This window comes from Mercenaria mercenaria, chromosome 11 (assembly GCF_021730395.1).
Source record: "Mercenaria mercenaria strain notata chromosome 11, MADL_Memer_1, whole genome shotgun sequence".
Classification (NCBI taxonomy): domain Eukaryota; kingdom Metazoa; phylum Mollusca; class Bivalvia; order Venerida; family Veneridae; genus Mercenaria; species Mercenaria mercenaria.
This window is the reverse complement of record NC_069371.1, coordinates 74,406,845-74,428,459: the sequence shown is the minus strand read 5'-3', so window position 1 is coordinate 74,428,459 and position 21,615 is coordinate 74,406,845. Positions and strand designations below refer to the sequence as shown.

Below are 21,615 nucleotides of genomic sequence, written 5' to 3'. Positions count from 1 at the left end.
ACAAAAGTGCCATAATTTTGACAAAATGCACATCAGAGTTATGGTTCTTGGCCTACTAAGTCACCTAATGATGACAAACAAGTGTGCAAAGTTTCAAAGCTGTAGCTTTTATGGTTTTTAAGGAAAGGTGGACCTAAACAAAATTTTTTACCAACACCGAAAATCAAGTGACGACATTACCTTGTATATTTTTTCAAAAATCAGACGAGCTAAAAAGCAATCAGGAGTCCAAAGTATCGTCAACTAAAGAAAATAAATATAAAAATACCTTGGACTATTTATAGAATGCATGAAGGACTTCCCCTTCCGCATACTTTAAAACAGCCTAATGTATTTTCTATAAAAATGAGAACTACATAATTACAATTCATTCGTCGAAATTTTGTTTTACTAACTGCATTTTCAAACAAGAAGTATTTCTGGGTGCCATACCTTTCTATTTTTGGCAATGATGTAATCCAGACTAGAAGAGGTATAAGGAAAGCTGCAGTTTTACCGCTACCAGTCTCGGCTATACCTATAACATCACGATTCTGTAACCCAATCGGAATGGCCTGTCTCTGAATAGGTGATGGTTCCTAAAATAAAAGATAAACATGTCAACTACTTGTACCATTATTAAAGTCTTTGGTATCACCTGACCAGGGATCAAACTCTTATCTCTCACATACAAGGCACACACTACAACTGAGTCACCACTGTGGTTCAATGACTGGTATTCAAGAGACAATTCTCTATACTTTCCACAATAAATAGCATTCAATTCTTATATTTACATTTTTACAGTAGCTTTCTACAAAAATAAGTGGTTTGCTTTCCACGAGTACCAGAAAATCAAAATAAATGTCAGGATATCAATCTTTTCAACATCTAAATAGAACAGCTAAAAAGACCCGCCCACGTTCAATTGTAATTAACTTTCGAATAAAAATACAATTCCTGGTTTTTATTTAAAATATCGTAAAATCCACTGAAAAACCATATGGTCGTGTCAATTCAATTTTGATCTTTAAAGTGAGAAAAATTTGTTTTAGCTGTAATTTACTGTTCTTTTTGAAATTTTTGTGTCCAATTTTGAAAGAATTTTTCGAACAACGCCATTTTGTTCATGTTTTTTGTAAATGACAGATTGCGCGTGCAATCTCGAGGAAAGAACCATCCTTGATATTGATATGGCAATGTTGTTTATACAAAAATGAATGTTTTTTTTTTTCTTCCACATAAAATATAGTGAATGTAAATATTATATTATGAAAAACAAAGACATACTTTATAACCAATTGAATCAATGATATCTAGCAGCTCTTTAGGTAAGCTTGCTTCTTTCCATTTCCTTATAGGGTTAGGAATTCTGCCTCCTTTACAGCTAATGTTGTAATCTTCCTTAAAGATACGCCAGTCTCTCTCTGTCATCTCCTGCAGGGATTTGTCCGTCCAATGCCGATCATCGAACTTCCGTTTGTTTTCTCTCTCTTTAACAACTTTCAGCCTCTTCCTATTTCACAAAAGAATATAAGAGTGACTTTATTTTGCCTCTTATCTACTAATTCTGCTTGAATAAGACAGAATTAACCAATGGTATATTTTTACTAAAACAGATTTTTTTCCCAACTAGTTACAAAATTTTCAATAAGGAAAATAAAGTACTGATTTTTTTTTCTATTTAATCCTTCGACTACTGTGAAATCAAGACATTTTTGCAAGCTAAAAATCTGCTATATTTAAAATTGGAATTATTACATGTTGTTTCATGTGGTAAAATTTTCGTGATATTGAAAAACAGATAGAGCTATTTATATTAACAAAATAACACATTGGTGAGTATCCTTTTCATGAATACATTCAGTTAGCATGTAAAGCAAAGATAAATCCCTTGTGAATATTTCAAATTTTACAGTATTCTTAACAAAATTTACTTAAAGGCACTGACCTTCAGATTTTGGCTAAAAAATTATCTTTCTTTCAGTTTGGCCATATTATGAACATTAGAATATGTTTTTGTTTCTAAACTATTTTAAAAATGCCAAATCAAGAAAAAAAGATGACCACGTCAATGACCCGGACCGCCGCGGCAATAAAGAAGTTTTCCGCTGTCGTTACCAATACCGCTATAGAGGATTTTGTGTTCAATGCATGTTAAATATAGATATTTATAATCAAGGCAATTTACCTCATGTAAAGCGTTACAAACGCTTTTCGATTTTCATCGTAAAAAGTAGTAAAAACAACTAATTCTCGTATGTTTCCGTAACATACAGCCAGTCAGTAATTAAGTTTCAAAGCATTTTTAAGAAATACAGCATTAATTTCCATATAATTATCTGAAAAAAAAATCTTCTTTTTTCCGTACGATCTGGAGGCCAGTGCCTTTAAAGATTGTATCTTACTTCTCTTGGTTTTTCTCATCATCAGTTCGTCTTTTCTCCAGCAAATCTCCGTAAAACTTGGACTGATCCTTCTTTTGTTGCTGAAATCAAAATTGTACAATTGTGTTATCATAATACAGTTTGTAGCATAATAAATACAAATTCTGATCCTATCAAAGAGTGTTTGAAAAATTCTGTCTGTCATTTAAACTTGACTCTTTTTGTGCAGCATTTTAGTGTTTTTGAAAGTGTCAGTTAACCATCTAGCCTGTGTTCCTGGATTCTTACTAGTACTGACATGTTCTCCACAACAGGTTATAAAGCAGTCCCCTACCCCACCAAAAAAAAATGTACCGTAGATACCCGTGTATAATGCGCACCCGTGTATAATGCGCACCCCCGATCTTAGTCCAAAATCCTGGGGGAAAAAAAAAAAAAAAAAAATTTTGGTCAATTTTGAGGTGGATGGAAAACGAAAGTAGAGTTTACATCGACACCGGTATAAATTTTATCTCCACGGCGGAGAGCAGCATCGGTCTCACGGTACTATCGATTTTTGTTTTCTCGAAAATAAAACCAGTAAATTACTGTTATATTTGTTGTTAATTCACTATTTTGAATAAATAAATAGTAAGACTAATTTTACCGCTTAAAATCAACAAAATTTGGGGCTAAAATTAAAATTTTTAAGGCTTTCTAGGGTATCAATTATGTTTGCAAAATATATAAAGAGGACCAATCAGGCCTAAAACAATGCCACGAGGAGGAATTCACAAGGTAATGATACTAATCTAATGTTTTTGATGAAACCTTTCAACTTTGATGTTTTTCTAAATTATCTTTGGGCACCCCGTCTTCAGATATATGAGTTCAATCATAATGGCCAGGCCACCTGCCAAAGTGTACTTTCGTTTTCGCTGACAAGTGAGGAGGGGATATACATTGGATCAAAGACATTTGATTATGAGGCAGTTTAGTGCTTACACCGAGTTTATGCTTTTAATATTAATTTAATATATTTATAACATGTAAAAAATCGACCATGATTTAGCAAAAATCAGCGAGTTCATGTCAGAAACAATAGAGAATTTCGGACAAACACTAATTCGGGTAAGTGAATACACAGTGTCTAGAAAGTGAGACTTTATAAATTTACAAATGTACTCAGTTTTAGACCTTTTATTAAACTACTTTTTAAAAGAGGTTAAGAATCAGACTGAATAACTTTTTGACTTAAAATGACTTTATAAGATAAATTGCAACTGGTACTGCCCAAAGGAATTTGCAAGTATATAAAAGTTCATTGGCATTCCTTTTATGATATTGTCATGTTGCAGTAACTAACGGAAGAAAAATGGCCAGTTTAAATAGTTTTATCTTTTAAAATGAACAATAAGGAGACAAGAGGGTCATTCACCCTAAAGCGTTCACCTTTGTACAAGGCTTCAAGTGTGTTTGTAAAAGTACAGAGTTAGGTTTCTTCTATGTTAGCCTTTATTATATTATACACATCACACACACTTTTGAACCTAAGGCAATAATTTGAACAATTATGGTAGACATTACAAATCTGATATCACATGCCAAATATCAAGGCTCTAGCTATTATTGATTCAGAGAAGAAAAGTGACCACACCCCCTGGCAGCCATGTTTTTTGACGAATCGGAAAAATTTGAACACTCTTGGTAGAGGGTCACACAAGGACCATTTGTGTAAAATTATTCTAAAATCAGACAAGCAGTTTCATACAAGAAGATTGTTAAAGTTTCCACTATATACATATAGGGAAAAGTGACCACGCCCTCTGGCGGCCATGTTTTTTGACGAATCGGTACAATTTGAACAATCTTGGTAGAGGGTCACACAAGGACCATTTGTGTAAAATTATTCTAAATATGGACAAGCAGTTTCATACAAGAACATTTTTAAAGTTTCCTCTATATACATATAGGGAAAAGTGACCACGCCCTCTGGCCGCCATGTTTTTGACAATTCGGTATTATTTGAACAATCTTGGTAGAAAGTAGCATAAGGACCATTTCTGTAAAAATTATTTCAAAATTGGACCATCGGTTTAGGAGGAGATGTCGTTTGAAGTTTTTTCTATTTTTAGCACTGGCAGCCCCTATGTGCAACCAAGCGGAACCGTTTGAACAACTTTGGTAGAGGACCACCCGAGGAAAATCATGGCCAAGTTTCATTAAAATCCATTAGGTGGTTTTGGAGGAGATGTCATTTAAACACAAATGTTGACGACGGACGACTTGACGCACAGACGGACGACGGACACAGCTTTGTGCTCAGGTGAGCTAAAAAACGAGTAATGATAATTGCTATTTAAGAGAACAAAATCTATAACAACATGTGCGTATGGCTAAAATAATGAAACCCTATATTAATTTAAGCATTCCATCCAACTGTAGTATACAAGCACTTAGTAAATAAACCAAAACGGTCATTGCCAAATAAACTTAAATGTTCGGGCTACCAGACAAAAATATTGGTAGCCCAATGGGCTACCAATAAATTTGCAGATTTCTGAAACCCTGGGCCTGGTCGGAGGATCAAAATCTCACCTTTGTTATTCCTATTTTTGTGCTTTATTTACTGAGCTAACCAAGTAAGCAGTTAAACTAAAGAGCGGAAATTAAAGTTGGACCTAATGCACTTGAAAAGATTTGAATTAAAATACATGTACTCGGAAATCATTTATATTCATGGGGCACTTCTTTTTGTGGATCTGGTGACTGCATCAATATCCACAACATCAATCCCAAAAAATAAATATAATTCCTATTCATTTTCTCTTTGAAAGTTTAAATCCACAAAAACATATCCTCAAGCAATAGCTCTACTGGCTAAAACCACGACATTTTATGAGCACGATACTAAACGACTGTACAGTGCATATGATCTGTGTCCAATGAAAAAAACTTGTAAATATCGTACCTTTATATCGACCCCCGCAATATGACCTCTACCGTAGAACTGAACTTCATGTTTTTCCTTGTATAATGGATTATAGTCCATGGATGTGTCATCTCCTGCATCCCAGTCAAATACAAACTTTCGATCATTTAATCTACGAACTCGTTTCCTTCTCTTTTTTATTCCTAGATATCTTTCCTAATGAAAAAAAGACGATTATTACATACATGAAAAAGTTTTCTAACCATACAAAATATATTCAGAAAAGAAAAGCAAAGAATTCCTCCACTCCCACTTAAATATTTTAACTTTTTTTTCTTTAATGGAAAAAATGCATGGCATACAAATTTTCCTACACATTTTGCACATTACACAAGAATTTACTATGTTGAAAAATGTATTTCCAAACACAGCCTAAAAATTTGCTTTCAGTGCTAGAATTAAGACATTAAATTTATTTTGTCTAAGAACTAATCAATATTACATAAATATTAATTGAGCCGCACCATGAGAAAACCAACATAGTGCGTTTGCGACCAGCATGGATCTGCGCAGTCTGGTCAGGATCCATACTGTTTGCTTTCAAACCCTATTGCAATTAGAGAAACTGTTAGCAAACAGCATGGATCCTGACCAGACTGCGCGGATGCACAGGCTGGTCTGGATCCATGCTGGTCGCAAACGCACTATGTTGGTTTTCTCATGGCGCGGCTCAATTAGTCTTCACCTGAGACATCTGTCTAAGAATTGATATCAAATTAAGATCTACAATAAGATTCTTGGAAGCATAGAACACAACTGAACTAGAACTGTCACAGGAGTGATGAATAATACCCCCACAAGACGGCCTTGTCACAGAAGTATGACAAATTTTAAGTTGGAAAGGGGCCATAACTACTTCAAAAAATTGGTGGTTTGTAGCCAAAGTCAAACTTGACCTGTATTTTATGATGTTACACCTGTGTACCAAAATTTATTTAAATCTGTCAAGCCTTTCATAAGTTATTGTCCGGAAACCATGAGTTTGGCAAATTTTAAGTTGGAAATGGGCCATAACTACGTCAAACAAGAGGGCCATGATGGCTCTATATCGCTCACCTGAGTTTAATTCCTTGTTTGAACAAATTTCTTTGCTAAAGCTTCAAAAACAAAACAAAGAAGTAGGTCAGTAGGTCACATTCATGGTCACAGAAAGTCAGTTTTAAGATTGGTGTGCTAAACTGTACATGTCATAAAAATTTCAAGGCTGTATCTTGAAAAACAAGAAAGTAGGTCAGTAGGTCACATTCATGGTCACTGAAAGTCAGTTTTTAAGATCGGTGTGCTAAACTGTACATGTCATCCAAATTTCAAGGCTTTATCTGAACAAGAGCTGTCAGTGGACAGCGCCCTCGACTATTCTCAGTGCTTGATAGTATAATATAAGCAATGAGTAAAACTTTAACATTACAATAAGCATATTCTAAGTCGAAAAGGGGCCATAATTCAGCCAAAATGCTTGATAGAGTTGCCTCCTCCTTTTTACAGACTTGGGTCATGATGGTAAACAAATATGCAAAATATGAAAGCAGTATCTCAATGGACTTTCAAAATATTTGGGGTGGTACGCAAACTTTAACATTTATTCTAAGTCGAAAAGGGGCCATAATTCAGTCAAAATGCTTGATAGAGTTGCCTCCTCCTTTTTACAAACTGAAGTCATGATAGTAAACAAGTATGCAAAATATGAAAGCAATATCTCAATGGACTTTGAAAATATTTGGGGTGGTACGCAAACTTTAACATTTATTCTAAGTCAAAAAGGGGCCATAATTCAGTCAAAATGCTTAATAGAGTTGCCTCCTCCTTTTACAGACTGGAGTCATGTTGGTAAACAAGTATGCAAAATATGAAAGCAATATCTCAATGGACTTTGAAAATATTTGGGGTGGTACGCAAACTTTAACACTTGTTCTAAGTTGAAAAGGGGCCATAATTCAGTCAAAATGCTTGATAGAGTTGCCTCCTCCTTTTTACAGACTGGGGTCATGATGGTAAACAAGTATGCAAAATATGAAAGCAATATCTCAATGGACTTTGAAAATATTTGGGGTGATACGCAAACTTTAACATTTATTCTAAGTCGAAAAGGGGCCATTATTCAGTCAAAATGCTTGATAGAGTTGCCTCCTCCTTTTTACAGACTGGGGTCATGTTGGTAAACAAGTATGCCAAATATGAAAGCAATATCTCAATGGACTTTGAATTGGGGTGGTACGCAAACTTTAACACTTATTCTAAGTCGAAAAGGGGCCATAATTCAGTCAAAATGCTTGATAGAGTTGCCTCCTCCTTCTTACAGACTGGGGTCATGATGGTAAACAAGTATGCAAAATATGAAAGCAATATCTCAATGGACTTTGAAAATATTTGGGGTGGTAGGCAAACTTTAATATTTATTCTAAGTCGAAAAGGGGCCATAATTCAGTAAAAATGCTTGATAGAGTTGCCTCCTCCTTTTTACAGACTGGGGTCATGATGGTAAACAAGTATGCAAAATATGAAAGCAATATCTCTATGGACTTAGAAAATATTTGGGGTGGTACGCAAACTTTAACATTTGTGTGACGCTCACGCTGACGCAGGGGCGAGTAGGATAGCTCCCCTATTCTTCCAACAGTCAAGCTAAAAAACAAGAAAATAGGTCAGTAGGTCAAGGTCACAGTCAAGTGATCCCTAATCGCTTGGGGTCATCAGGTAATTATTATTAAACAGTCTAGGAAAAATGATCTGATAATTTTTGAAGTATTTTTTCCTATATAACTGATACAGCAAGTGACCCCCAAGGCATGGCCTCTTTTCACCCAGCGGCATAATTTGAACAATCTTGTTAGAGATCCACTAGGCAATGCTACACACTAAATATCAAAGGCCTAGGCCTTGAACTTTCAGACAAGAAAATCTTTATTTTTTTTCCTATATGTCTATGTTAAACTTGGTACCCCCAGGGTGGGGCCTCTTTTCACCCCAGGGACATAATTTGAATAATTTTGGTAGAGAAACACTAGAAAAGGCAACATACTAAATATCAAAAGCAAAGGCCTTGCAGTGTCAGACTAGAAGATTTTTAAAGTTTTTTCCTATATAAGTCAATGTAAAACTTGAGACCCCCTAGGGCAGGGCCTCTTTTCACCCAAGGGGCATAATTTGAACAATCTTGGTAGAGGACCACAAGGCAATGTTACATACAAAATATCAAAGGCCTAGATCTTGTGGTTTTAGACAAGAAGATTTTTAAAGTTTTTTCCTATATAAGTCTATGCAAAACTTGTGACCCCCGTGGCGAGGCCTCTTTTCACCCCAGGGGCACAATTTGAACAATCTTGATAGAGGACCATAAGATTATGTCACATGCCAAATATCAAGGCTCTATCCCTTGAGGTTTTGGACAAGAAGATTTTTAAAGTTTTTCCTTTCAGTTGCCATTGCAACCAGAGTTCTGCATGGAATTCAATTCTTTGAACAATTTTGAAAGGGGGCCACCTATGGATCATTCCTGTGAAGTTTGGCGCAATTCTGCCCAGTGGTTTTCTAGGAGAAGATTTTTTTAGAAAATGATGACGGACGGACGACACATGACGGACATTGAGCGGTCACAAAAGCTCACCATGAGCCTTTGGCTCAGGTGAGCTAAAAATGGTGGTTTGTAGTCAAAGTCAAACTTGACCTGTATTTTATGATGTTACACCTGTGTACCAAAAATTATTTAAATCTGTCAAGCCTTTCATGAGTTATTGTCCGGAAACCATGAAAACCAACGGACCGACAGACCAACAAGCTCACTCCTATATACCCCCTCAAACTTCGTTTGTAGGGGTATAACAAAATAAGAGCAGACCTAGTTTGACTGAGTCTATTCACGAGAGGTACGGAAATGCACTACACCCATCATGCCCCAAGCACTGGATTAAGCGGAATTCTATATAGTAAAACTTTAATCAGCCGTTAACTGAGACATTTGTCAATACAATTAACATACTATAAACAGTAATTAGTCATTACCTTAATTGCTGCTGCTTCTTTTTCCTTATCTTTGGACTCTTTTCTGCTGTCTGGCTCTTCTCTGTGGTCACCTCCTCGATCACCCCTTGGGTCTCCACCTCGATCCCTATCTCTATCACGTTCTCTGTACCGGTCATCGTCACGACGACGGTCCCGGTCTCGAGGGTCACGATCTCTCTCTCTGTCTCGATCAAACCGGTCTCTCCTGTCCCCCCTGTCATCTACAAAAACAGCAAATGACTGAATGATTGTCTGCTGACTGACGAGTTTGTTCAAAGCAAGATCATTTATAAAACTTAAAGGCGTAAGTCTGACAATGCAGTGCATACCTACAGTGGAGCTATATTGGAAAGATTTTTTGCACTGATAATTGAATTGAAAGCAACATGTCTAATGGTTTTGCAGGTTTATAACTTTAAAAAATTCTTTTTTAACTCAACAACCGAGCTGTGAAACAGAGTAAAAACTTTGCAAGCTTTGAAAGAAAGGTCAATGTAACAAGAGTAGAGAAACTATCTGTACAATCTAGGGAGATATCTATGCACCCCCTGAAGGGATGCTATTTATTAAATAAAAAATCCATTAAGCCATTCATGAGAATAAGTTATCTAAAGAAAAATACTTGATGACTTATCCCCTGCCACAAAAAGCTATACTTAAGTCTTCAACAGTAATTACATAAATAAAATCTTAACTGTCTTTCTCATGATTTTTTTGTGTTCACAAGGGGCAAGACAAACCAGTTTGTAAGGTCTGTTTAAACATCTGAACTTTAAAAAAAAAGTCATCCAACAGAACAAGAATTTTTGCCACTCTAAAGTGCTTACAACTCCTGGACTGATGAGTTTTATTTCATTTTCCTCAATATACTTGTTAAAACAATGACGTGTGGTTAGGCTCAGCTATAACATATTTTCAGAGAATTTCTGGACTATTATGAGTGAGATATATCTGTTATTCTCACACTGAAAAAAAATAAACAAGTAGCTGTGTTCAATAAACGCTTGATGCCCCCGGTGGCATCCTTGTCGAAAGAAAGCAACCCAAGTCAAAAACGAGGTCAAGGTCAAAGTCAAACTGGGGTCAGGTGATGTTTGAAGATGAGGAATGGTCACAGGTTACATCTGTATTAGTATTAATTCATTCTTGTAAGCGGTATTGATGCTAGACGGTCCCATTTGGTTAACCTTGTACAGACGAACGGACAGACAGGACAATCACTATATGCCTCCCGCATCAGTAGATGCCAGGGGGCATAAAAAATAAATTCTTGTCACTGCTCAGAAAGTATAAAGTCAAATTATCTATCACTCTAGATCAGTAAATCTTACATTTTAACACATAGCTAAGCCACTCGTGAAAATTAGGTATCCGAAATCGACTCGGTGAAAGATGTTTTGATCTTATACTGAAACAAACAAATATTCTCTATAATGATTTATTTCAACCCTTATCATGCTAGACATGACTGATTCTGCCTTTGCGCCCAGTGTAGATCATGATCAGCCTGCACATCCATACAGTCTGATCATGATCTGCACTGTTTGCCATTCAGTTAGTATCTTTTTGGTAAGCACCCCTTATAACAGTTAATGGCACTGTCCAAACTGAAAGATGGACAAGTTCATTCTAGAAATTTAGCAGGGTAATGGTTAAAATTACCTCTTTCTTTTCCTTTATTCAAGAATTCCATCTGTTTCTTTTTCTCTTCTTCAATCTGTTTACGTTGTTCTTCAACTTGTTGTTGTCTTTTCTTGAGGGCTTCAGCTGCTCGCTCTTCTTTCGTCAAAAACTTTGGCTGAAAAGTGAGAAAAAAAGTTCTTAATTGATGACTCGGCCATGAGGTATGTACAGACAACTCACTTTTGCTACATTAAATTAAGAATCTCCAACTGTTAGGTAACATATGTAATTATAAACTTAAATTTTCAAAGCGGAGTTATACGCATTTTTCAAGTACAATTCCAGCTGAAATAGATGTGTGTGTAAAAATGTCGCAGGAAATTATTGCTTTTAACCCAATATACCAAACTCTTCCCATTACCAGTATGAAATAATAACTTTCTAAATATGACTTTTCTTATTTTGACTGGGGCAGTCTATGCTAGAATTTGGGGCAAAATTTTTCCCAATAATAGAATTTCTTCAAACTTTGGATATGAAGGACTATCATCTAAGAAACAAAAATATGCAATAAAAATCATAGGTTCACTTTATTGAAAAAGAGTTATCTGCCCTTGAAAACGTCATTTTCCCCAAAACTGCCATTTTCAAGGGCAGATAACCTCTTTTTCAATACTGGTGACCTATGATTTTTATTGCATATTTTTGTTTCTTTGATCATTGTCCTTCAATATCCAAAGTTTGAAGAAATTCTGTCACTGGGAAAAATTTCGCCCATCTCATATACAGGGAATTCTAGCGTACACCTTTAAGAAAAGTCAAACTGCATGCAGGAGTTGCTTCCCTTCAACTTCAAAGATCTCCACCCACAGGTAAGGGAGATCACTGCACAGAAAATTGAAGAAAAGAACTATTATTTCATTAGTCCAATTTCTTTATTTTTAAATACTTTTATGGCATTGTCGTTAATAACCGAAAATTGCTTTTCTGGACTATTATGCAGTAAGATGTGCATAATATCACTTTAAGATGGTTTCTCTATCTACCATGAAAAGTCTATTTCCAAGCGAGTACTCTATAGCTCACTGGTAAATGCATTGCCTTCGAAAGCAATAGGTTGTTGGCTCAAACCCCACCCTAGGCTGGACTCAAAATAGCAGGTGTTATTTCTCATATTAACTTGGCCAAAAAAAAATGACTCCCTCCAATTACAAATTCACTTCATTGTTGATGCATCTTAATATATTTTAAACAAACTTTTACATCAGATACTGCCTTTGTGTCCCTGTCCGTGTAAACTTTAATTACCCGACTAATGACTTTTGCCTATTCAGTACATCAATCAGTGATTTATAAATATCTGTGTGCAGTCAAATTTTCTCAAAAAATAAAATTTGCAACTGGGCCCTCACTGAAAATACTCACCAATTTTAAAGGAAATGTTTTTTTGTTTTTTTTTTGGTTTTTTTAATTATCTATTTTCCTAAGACTGCTCAAGATCCTCTGATAAATTGGCAAAAAGGGAAATATAAGGCCATACCTTTGCTAAAGCTTCCTCCTCGGCTTTTTTCTTGGCCAACAATTCTTCAAGAGACAGTGGTACTTTCTTCTTGCTCTCTTCATCCTCTTTAATTTCCCCTTCCTCTGCCACTCCCTCTCTGTAAAACAACAATCACTGGGTATTTGACAAAGAAACATTGAGCCCAAAAGTAAATAATAGTATAGTAGGACAGCTGCATGATTCTAAACCAAGAGATCAAAAATTTGAACCTACACTCATTACAAGAATTTACTACAATATTACTTAAGATGCTAGCATCCGTTTTTTCCCAATGTTCCTCTGAAAACTGTAGGAAAGTTATCTGGACAAGGTTTATCTGTATTAAGCAATACACAGCATTCTATAAAATTTCAAAGGATTATAACTCATAAACCGAGCATGGTACATACATGTCTTTAAAATATGTGCAAGGTCACTTTATCGTGATATATTTCTGTAAGTTTCAGTTAAATCCGCTCAAAGCTGTAGGAATTATCCTGACAAAGAACAGAAGGACAGATGGATGGACAAATGAACAAGGCAACAACTGCATGCTGACCACCAAACATTTCGAGAAGCATAAAATCGCAATCCTTTTTGACTCTTTTCTATCTGGACTACAGTATAAGTTAGAAATGATCGAAAAGTCAAAGACATCTGTTAACTGTAACAATATAACTGAAACTTGGTTAAAATACACGACACAAACAGAACAAAAAGCAACTTTGTTTAAACCCAAAGTTAACCAAGACAGTATAACTGACCTTTCTCTTTTCCCATCCTTGTTTCTGTGTTTTTGTTTCCCACTTTTTCTTTCCTTGCTTCTACTTCTATGTCGTCTTTCACGACTCCGAGAGCGGCTTTTGTGTCTGTAAGTCAACAATGGTTAAATTACAATAAAATTATTGTCTATAGCAAAAAGGAAAAATATGTATCCAATATGAATCTTCAAAGCCAGTATAATGACACAACCTTTAAAATGATGTAAATATAGGCAAATGAAATAGACATGTGTGCGAGGGGTGTGTAATGTGGGGTGATGGTGTACAAACAATTAATATGGGCAAAATTGTGTGTGTGCAGAGGGAGGATATGAGGGATACCAAGAATCAACATGATATACAAGTGAGAGAACAGAGATATATTGACAAAAAAAAATTAAAAGCGGAATAAGGTAGGGGTTGGGCTGTTGTATATGAGGGATACTAGGAAACAACATGAAATATAACTTGGTATGTGGCAAATTTTATGGAGTGGATTTGGGGGCCAGACACTGATTTTCTAAAAGAGGTAGAGAGAGAAACAAGAGCTGTCTGATGACAGCGCGCTCGACTATTCGAAGAATTGATTGAAGAATGGTGTCAAAATATTTCCACGGATATTCAGACAAAAGAAATAAATAGATTAGACAAACAATGTTCCTGTATTACTTTGATTTCGATAAGTCTTGCACTAAATGGCAATATATGAGCCAATTTCAAAGTCCAAAAAGGGCCAATTGAGTCAAAATAGTTATGTACTCTTGCCTACAGATGGAAATCATAATGATAAACAAGTGTTCAAAGTTTAAAAGCCATATGTCAAGTAGTTTTGACAAAACATGGACTTGTATGGAAACAGAACCAATTTCAAAGTCCAAAATGGGCCATAATTCAGCCAAAATAGATGACAGAGTTATGTTCTCTTTCCTACAGATAGAGACTATTATACTAAACAAGTGATAAAAGTTTCAAAGCCATATGTCAAACACTTTACAAAAAATATGAACTGGTACGAAAAACTTAACCACGATTTCTCAGTCAAAAAGGGCCATAATTCAGCCAAAATCCTTGATGGAGTTATGTACTCTTGCCTATAACTGGACATGGTGATGGTAAACAGATGTTGAAAGTTTCAAAGCTTTATCTCAAAAGACTTTGTAAAATATGAACTGGTACGAAATATTAACCCAGATTTCTAGGACAAAAAGGGCCATAATTCAGCCAAAATCCTTGATGGAGTTATGTACTCTTGCCTATAACTGGACATGGTGATGGTAACTAAGTGTTGAAAGTTTCAAAGCTTTACCTCAAAAGACTTTGTCAAAATATGAACTGGTACGAAAAACTTAACCAAGATTTCTAAGTCAAAAGGGGCCATAATTCAGTCAAAATCCTTGATGGAGTTATGTGCTCTTGCCTATAACTGGACATGGTGATGGTAAACAAGTGTTGAAAGTTTCAAAGCTTTATCTCAAAAGACTTTGTCAAGATGTGGACTGGTACGAAATATTAACCCAGATTTCTAAGTCAAAAAGGGCCATAATTCAGCCAAAATCCTTGATGGAGTTATGTGCTCTTGCCTATAACTGGACATAGTGATGGTAAACAAGTGTTGAAAGTTTCAAAGCTTTATCTCAAAAGACTTTGTCAAAATTTGAACTGGTACGAAAAACTTAACCATGATTTCTAAGTCAAAAGGGGCCATAATTCAGCCAAAATCCTTGATGGAGTTATGTGCTCTTGCCTATAACTGGCCATGATGATGGTAAACAAGTGTTGAAAGTTTCAAAGCTTTATCTCAAAAGACTTTGTCAAAATGTGGACTGGTACGAAAAACTTAACCCAAGGTGTGACGCCGACGCCGACGCCGTGGTGAGTAGGATAGCTCTACTTATTCTTCGAATAGTCGAGCTAAAAATGAAGAAAATAATGTATGGAAAAACAAGCATTTTTTTTACATCATTTTTTGTAGGTATTTACTTTCCAAGAAAATTACAATGTTTTTAGAAGAAACCTTTGAAAGTTTGAAATTTCATACTAAGAAAAAATTTCATTTTTTAAATGCTCTAACTTCTCTCACTTAGTCAATTTATTAGCTCAGAAAAATAATGGAACAATCTGTTTATGGAATAACACTAATAATGTTTAATTTCATGATCACTATCACCATCATAATCATCATCATCCACCATAACAATTATTCATTCACCATCATTATAATCACCATTTATTTTTCACTCATTTATCATCAATCATCATCATCTGTGATATTTTATTCATCATCACTATTATCAACACCATCAACCATTCTTACATCTTCATCATCACCACTGTCATCAATATTTGTCATCAAAATTATTCATCATTATCATAAATAACCATCATTCATCATCATGTATCTTCAGTATTCTTAATCATTTTTAATTGGCTCTTTCATTCATTTGTTATTATCATTATCATGGTCACCATAAGTTTTAGTCATCATCGTTGGCATGATGAACACCATTGCCACCATTTTTATTCTTTACTATTTATACAATCATCATTATCATCAACATCATTATTCATTGTCATCATTAGCATACATGTAACAGTCTGAATTATTTCAGCCCTGACAAGGACTCAAACACTGGAACATTATTCAGGTAAATTCATAAATACACACAATTTTGATCTTCATATGAAAAAATAACCATGTGCTTCAAACTTTGCTAGTCAAAATAATTCGACGTTCAGATTGTTTTATATTTGTGACTGGGCAATCTAAACGTCAAAACTTTGAAGGACCAAAATAATGGAGGATAAATCACAGTACACGGTCGTGTAAAGTTATTGGTTTTATCACCTGCGCACATTGGTATACTGTACACGGTAAACATTGTAAACGTTAATCGTGTACAGTATATACATAGGTTTAAATCACCAGAAAATTCGTAAATTTGGATATTATTTGAAAATTTTTACATAAATCAATGAGGAATTGAATCCCCTTTCGAATCGAAAGTTTCGATATATGTTTTGTTTTATTTGAATTTATGGCCAATTCATGAAATAATCGGCATTTAAACCTGTATCATGTACTAACCGTCGGCAACGATGAAAATTTCATCGGAAGTTGCTTTAACTATTTTGGTCTTTCGAGTGTTTGACGTGAGTGGGGATATTGCCAATATGAAAAAAATTATCTCAATATTTCCTAGGATCACGTCAAATTAGTTGGACTACAAACTTTGCATGACGTCATCAGTATCTAAGATAAGATAAGATAAGATTTATTTAAAGTCAGCAAGACATCGAACAAGTACAACATAAGCTCATGTGAGCTTTTGAACCAACTACGTGAGTCAGTGTGCAGTTGTTGCAGTTAGACACCGGTTTGGTAACCAAATGGTGTTATGTCAAAACTTAATGTACGCAACCATAACAACATTAAAAAAAGAGACAGTTAAGTTTTGGTAACAAGAACTTGTTATCCGTGCTACTCCAGGTGTGCTGCACCGGTGACATTCACTAGCCACAGCCTAAAAATATTTAGCTTCCTACTAGCGAGCTGGAAGAGCAGACCCCTTTGGGCCTGCTCGAGAATCGAGCTTTACGGTAACGCAAGTATACTTTCACACTTGGTGATGGATTTGAAAAGTTTCATCGGAAGTTCTTAAAAAGTGCACCCTAGCGGACAGGTGCTCACAGGAAATACTTCTTTCCGAAGTGAATACAGAACTTCATTCAGCTGCTAAAAATTATTCATCACTCAACAATAATGAAAGAATGATTTCCAGTTGTTTGAAAAAAATATGTTTTCATTTAAAAGATCAAGCATCGGCCAGAAAATGGAAAAAAAATGCCATTAATTAGCAGAAAGAATCGGGAACGCGGTAATGACGTCACCGGTACACCGGCTTCCCATAAATTGTGCAACGTATGATATTCACTGTTATAGGTATGGTGACACTAAATGTAGACTTTTTCAAGTGAATAGGTTCTCCTGAATTCTTGTGACTAGTTTCTTTGTGACATATATAAATGATGCGTAATATTTTTAGTTAAATCCGATTTCTTTGAGCTCGCTTTGAGGCTTTGCCTTATTTCATATTATTTTGATGTGTTAAAAGATGGTTCTGTTATATGTTATTCCTTAAGTATACAGAAACTGACCTAAAAATGTCATGAATAATGCCTTACCTTTTGTGTTTTCTTTCTCTCGATCGTGATCTAGATCGTTTCTCCCGATCTCTTTTTCTCTCCCCTCTGTCAGCATCCACAGTCAGCGGAGAACGTGACCGAGAACGACTGACAGGTGGCATGATGCTTAAAAAGTGTTTGACGTCGTTAGTATTCAAAAGTAAATCAAATGAATAACGTCGATTTTCGTCGAAAAAAGGGAGCTGACATCTTGGTCATGCGCATTAGACAGTTTAGCTATTGACACGTAAATCGGGAGTCTATGAATTATGGACAACCCGAACCATATGTAGACTCTTCCACGCGTTAGATACTACATATTAACGACTGTTACAACCCAAGAACTATGACGCGCCAGGTATAAAATTAATGAAAGATAGCAATCGCTGATTGGCTGAGTGTATATATCGATGTAAACGTCACGCATAGCTCCCTTATATTTTAGATCTTTCTTTTTTTGTCGGCTGCTAGATGGAATTTACAAAAACACTAGATATTTCTGTAAAAAAAATTAATAAAAATAAAAATAAAGAAAGCAACACACCATTCAGTATCCTTAAACCCAAAAAATTGAATGTGTTAGAAAAAATAAATGATGGAGATACATTAGTAATTTGATCCACTGTCCAGATACTGTATGGAAAGTCATTAATTCATGAAGTTTTGCAGAAGATTTCAATTAGTTATACCTAATTACAATTCTATTATCAATACTAGATACCTGCGTAGAAAGAGAATAATTTATAGTAAGTTACCAGTAGATCTATTCTATACGTACCTATTCTACAACATGGACAATATAGCTGACTGGAAACGCTTATCAGTTGTGTATTCTTTAAACCTTCATAGTTTTAGGTTTAACTTGTTATGTTAGGTGATTGAACAACCCTTTCAGGATTAATAAGACAATGTACATGTGCTATATGCATTCAATACCAAGGCTTAACCTGAGCTACACATTTCTCTTTGGGAAAGTCTAGCTATTTTTATATTAGCATTCGAGCGGTGGATTATGGTATTCGTACAGAAATCTGTACGTTTTTAATCGGTTTGTAACTGACTCTGTATTCGATAAGACAGATCAGTGAAACAGGCTAAACCATATGTAACCCGGACATTATTGTTAGTGAAAAAAATTATACAAAATGTAGCCTACCTTTAAAAATTGGATGTAGTTGTAAAATTAATACATTTATATCTGAATTAATACATTTATACGTTGGCGTAATTTGTTTTATAGGCGAGTCGGAAACTGAAGCAAACAATTTTCCTATATTCGTATATTTTTGTTTGATTTTCTCATCATGTAAAGATAAGTAGGTCGTTTCTACATCTACATTTCTACAAACATTTGAAATAAAATGTACATAGTACACTTTCCATCAAAAACAATAATCTTCAATCAATTTAAGATTAACAGAACCGCCGACATGAAATTACCATTTTTTCACAGGTACTTAACACATCCAACAATTTTGATTAAAGACATGTCATCTATCACCAGTAAATCAAACTTAATTATAATTCAATCATAAATTAATTATTTTATACTGTTAATCAACAAACAAACAAGCCAAAAAATAGCAAATTACATTATACCTTTGGCTAATTTTAAAGAAAACACATTTACAAAAAGCACATCATCAATCTCCTCAGTTAACTACAAATCCTAATTTTCTCATTATCTATTTTTGGGAATAACAGGAAAATATAATCATTTTACAAGTCCAATATAACGTAGATATTGAAACATAGCACATGCTGTCCTAAAACTTGGTCCGGGTCGTCCTTAGTAGGGTCCGGATTGTCCATGATACATTCCGGGTCGTCCATAACATCAATCTAGAACTAAGTTTTACTAAAAATGAGCATTGTTCGTCTTTAGCAGTACTAGTTATTCTGAAACATCAAGAAACATTATTTGGTAAAAAATAGTAGTATAGAACTTTCAGAGACATTGTCCAGGTCATTCTGAAACATGGTCCGGGTTGTCCCGAATATGGTCCGGATTGTCTGGTCCGAGTTGTCCCAGAGCTGAACTCCTCAAACTCCGCTACGAGGCAGGGTTTATTGGCTTTTCATCACAGCGCTCAATGTGCAGGGGGGAAGGAAAGTTTTACATATTTCCAGGGTCAAATTTCTGATTGGTCAGTTACTTTACAGGTGGGAGAAAGTATCATTTACACAACAGCCTACACTTCCCTAGAGCAGCTCCGACGTGAACTTAGCCACTATGAGCTACCAGTGGAAGGACTATAATCTTGAGTTATATGGTATGGTGACATATTTCTGCCACGAGATAACTAGGTAGCTTTAGCGATACTTCAGTAGTGGGCGGGCATAGGTGTTGTAAGCTGTTTCTTATACTTTCCTGTTGTCTGAGTGGATGCTTAAGCTGATTTATTTATACCTGAAATGACTATTAGTATAGTTGACGTCTGTATAACCTTGTAAATAAAACCGAGTGTGAAAAACTGCTGACTTTCTCAATCTATGCAACCAATGTGGTGTTACAATCTGTATCTGTATATATACGACGCAGGACCATTCTGGTATAAGGCGTCGAAGTGAGTACATAGCCCACAATGCGCGAGAGCTGTCGTAAAGCTGCAACAGTTTCTTCGAGCTTATTACATTGCACTGCCTTAATAAAAAAGTATGTTTATAATGTTTAGAATTTGCAATGTTCATTTTGTAACAGTTTGAGTAGTATAAGTTAGTTTTCCTTGCCTGTATTAATATTATTTTTGCTTTGCAATTTTTGCAGGGAATAAGTATCTATTTTTGATCCTATACTATATGTGAATATTACGCCAAAATGGGTTACGTCTTTTGACGTCGTCATTGACGTCGTACTTTCCTGTGACGTCATACTATTTTGTTATTATACTCTGATGAAGTCCAATGGACGAAACATGTTAGTTTTGAAGTAAAAAGTATATTTCTGGAGTTAGTTCTTCGCTTTATCTATTTCTTAGTAGCTATAACATAAATTTTCAACTAAGTTGGAACTAATACTGTCACTAATGATTTCGGGACGTTTTCGTCTACTGTTTATCTCTGGTGTTAAATAACTATTTTTAGCTCGACTATTCAAAGAATAGTAGAGCCATTGGACTCATCCATGCGTCGGCGTCGGCGTCCGCGTCCCGATTTGATTAAGGTTTTGTATGTAAGCTGGTATCTCAGTAACCACTTGTGGGAATGGATTGAAACTTCACACACTTATTCACTGTGATAAACTGACCTACATTGCACAGGTTCCATAACTCTATTTTGCTTTTTTTACAATATTATGCCCCTTTTTCAACTTAGAAATCGTTGGTAAAGGTTTTGTATGTAAGCTGGTATCTCAGTAACCACTTGAGGGAATGGATTGAAACTTCACACACTTGTTCACTGTGATAAACTGACCTACGTTGCACAGGTTCCATAACTCTACTTTGCTTTTTTACAAAATTATGCCCCTTTTTCGACTTAGAAATTGTTGGTTAAAGTTTTGTATGTAAGCTGGTTAATTATTTCATGGGAATGGATTGAAACTTCACACACTTGTTCACTGTCATGATCTGACATGCTCTGTGTAGGTCCCATAACTCTACTTTGCTTTTTTACAAAATTATGCCCCTTTTTCGACTTAGAAATTCTTGGTTAAGGTTTTGTATGTAAGCTGGTATCTCAGTACCCACTGATGGGAATGGATTGAAACTTCACACACTTATTCATTGTCATGATCTGACATGCTCTGTGTAGGTCCCATAATTCTACTACGTTTTATTTTTAAATTATGCCCCTTTTTCAACATAGCAGTTTTTGGTTAAGTTTTTGTATGTAAGCTTGTATTTCAGTATCCACTTATGGTAAAGGATTGAAACTTCACGCACTTGTTCGCTTTATGAGCTGATAAGCACTGTGAAGGTTCCATAACCCTTTTTTTCTATTTTTACAAAATTATGCCTCTTATTTTACTTTTGTATTCATTCAGTTGACAAGGCTGTTGAATAGCCGAGCGTTGCTGTCCTCCGACAGCTCTTGTTGTTAATTGCCAGCACCATACCCCTGATATAAAAGCGAGCACCAGGTGCACAACTTCACATATACTGTATTAGTAACAAACATGAAACAAGAATTACATCAGTGTATGTTTAATCGGTAAAACAATTATTTTTGGAA

The 21,615-nt window shown here is 35.3% G+C and overlaps 1 protein-coding gene across 1 annotated transcript in view; it reads right to left on the bottom strand.

Annotated features, from left to right (window-relative positions):
* Positions 1-17,680, bottom strand: part of LOC123531299 (probable ATP-dependent RNA helicase DDX23) — a 39,904-nt gene extending 22,224 nt beyond the window's left edge. Inside the window, exons 1-9 of the mRNA XM_053517764.1 lie at positions 17,443-17,680; positions 13,264-13,368; positions 12,500-12,617; positions 10,999-11,134; positions 9,337-9,557; positions 5,317-5,493; positions 2,388-2,467; positions 1,270-1,495; positions 433-578 (exon numbers count right to left, since the gene is read on the bottom strand). Of these exons, the coding sequence (XP_053373739.1) occupies positions 433-578; positions 1,270-1,495; positions 2,388-2,467; positions 5,317-5,493; positions 9,337-9,557; positions 10,999-11,134; positions 12,500-12,617; positions 13,264-13,368; positions 17,443-17,564 (1,331 nt within the window). The 5' untranslated portion in view covers positions 17,565-17,680. The remainder of the gene's footprint in view (positions 1-432; positions 579-1,269; positions 1,496-2,387; positions 2,468-5,316; positions 5,494-9,336; positions 9,558-10,998; positions 11,135-12,499; positions 12,618-13,263; positions 13,369-17,442) is intronic.
* Between the last annotated feature and the right edge of the window lie 3,935 nt (positions 17,681-21,615).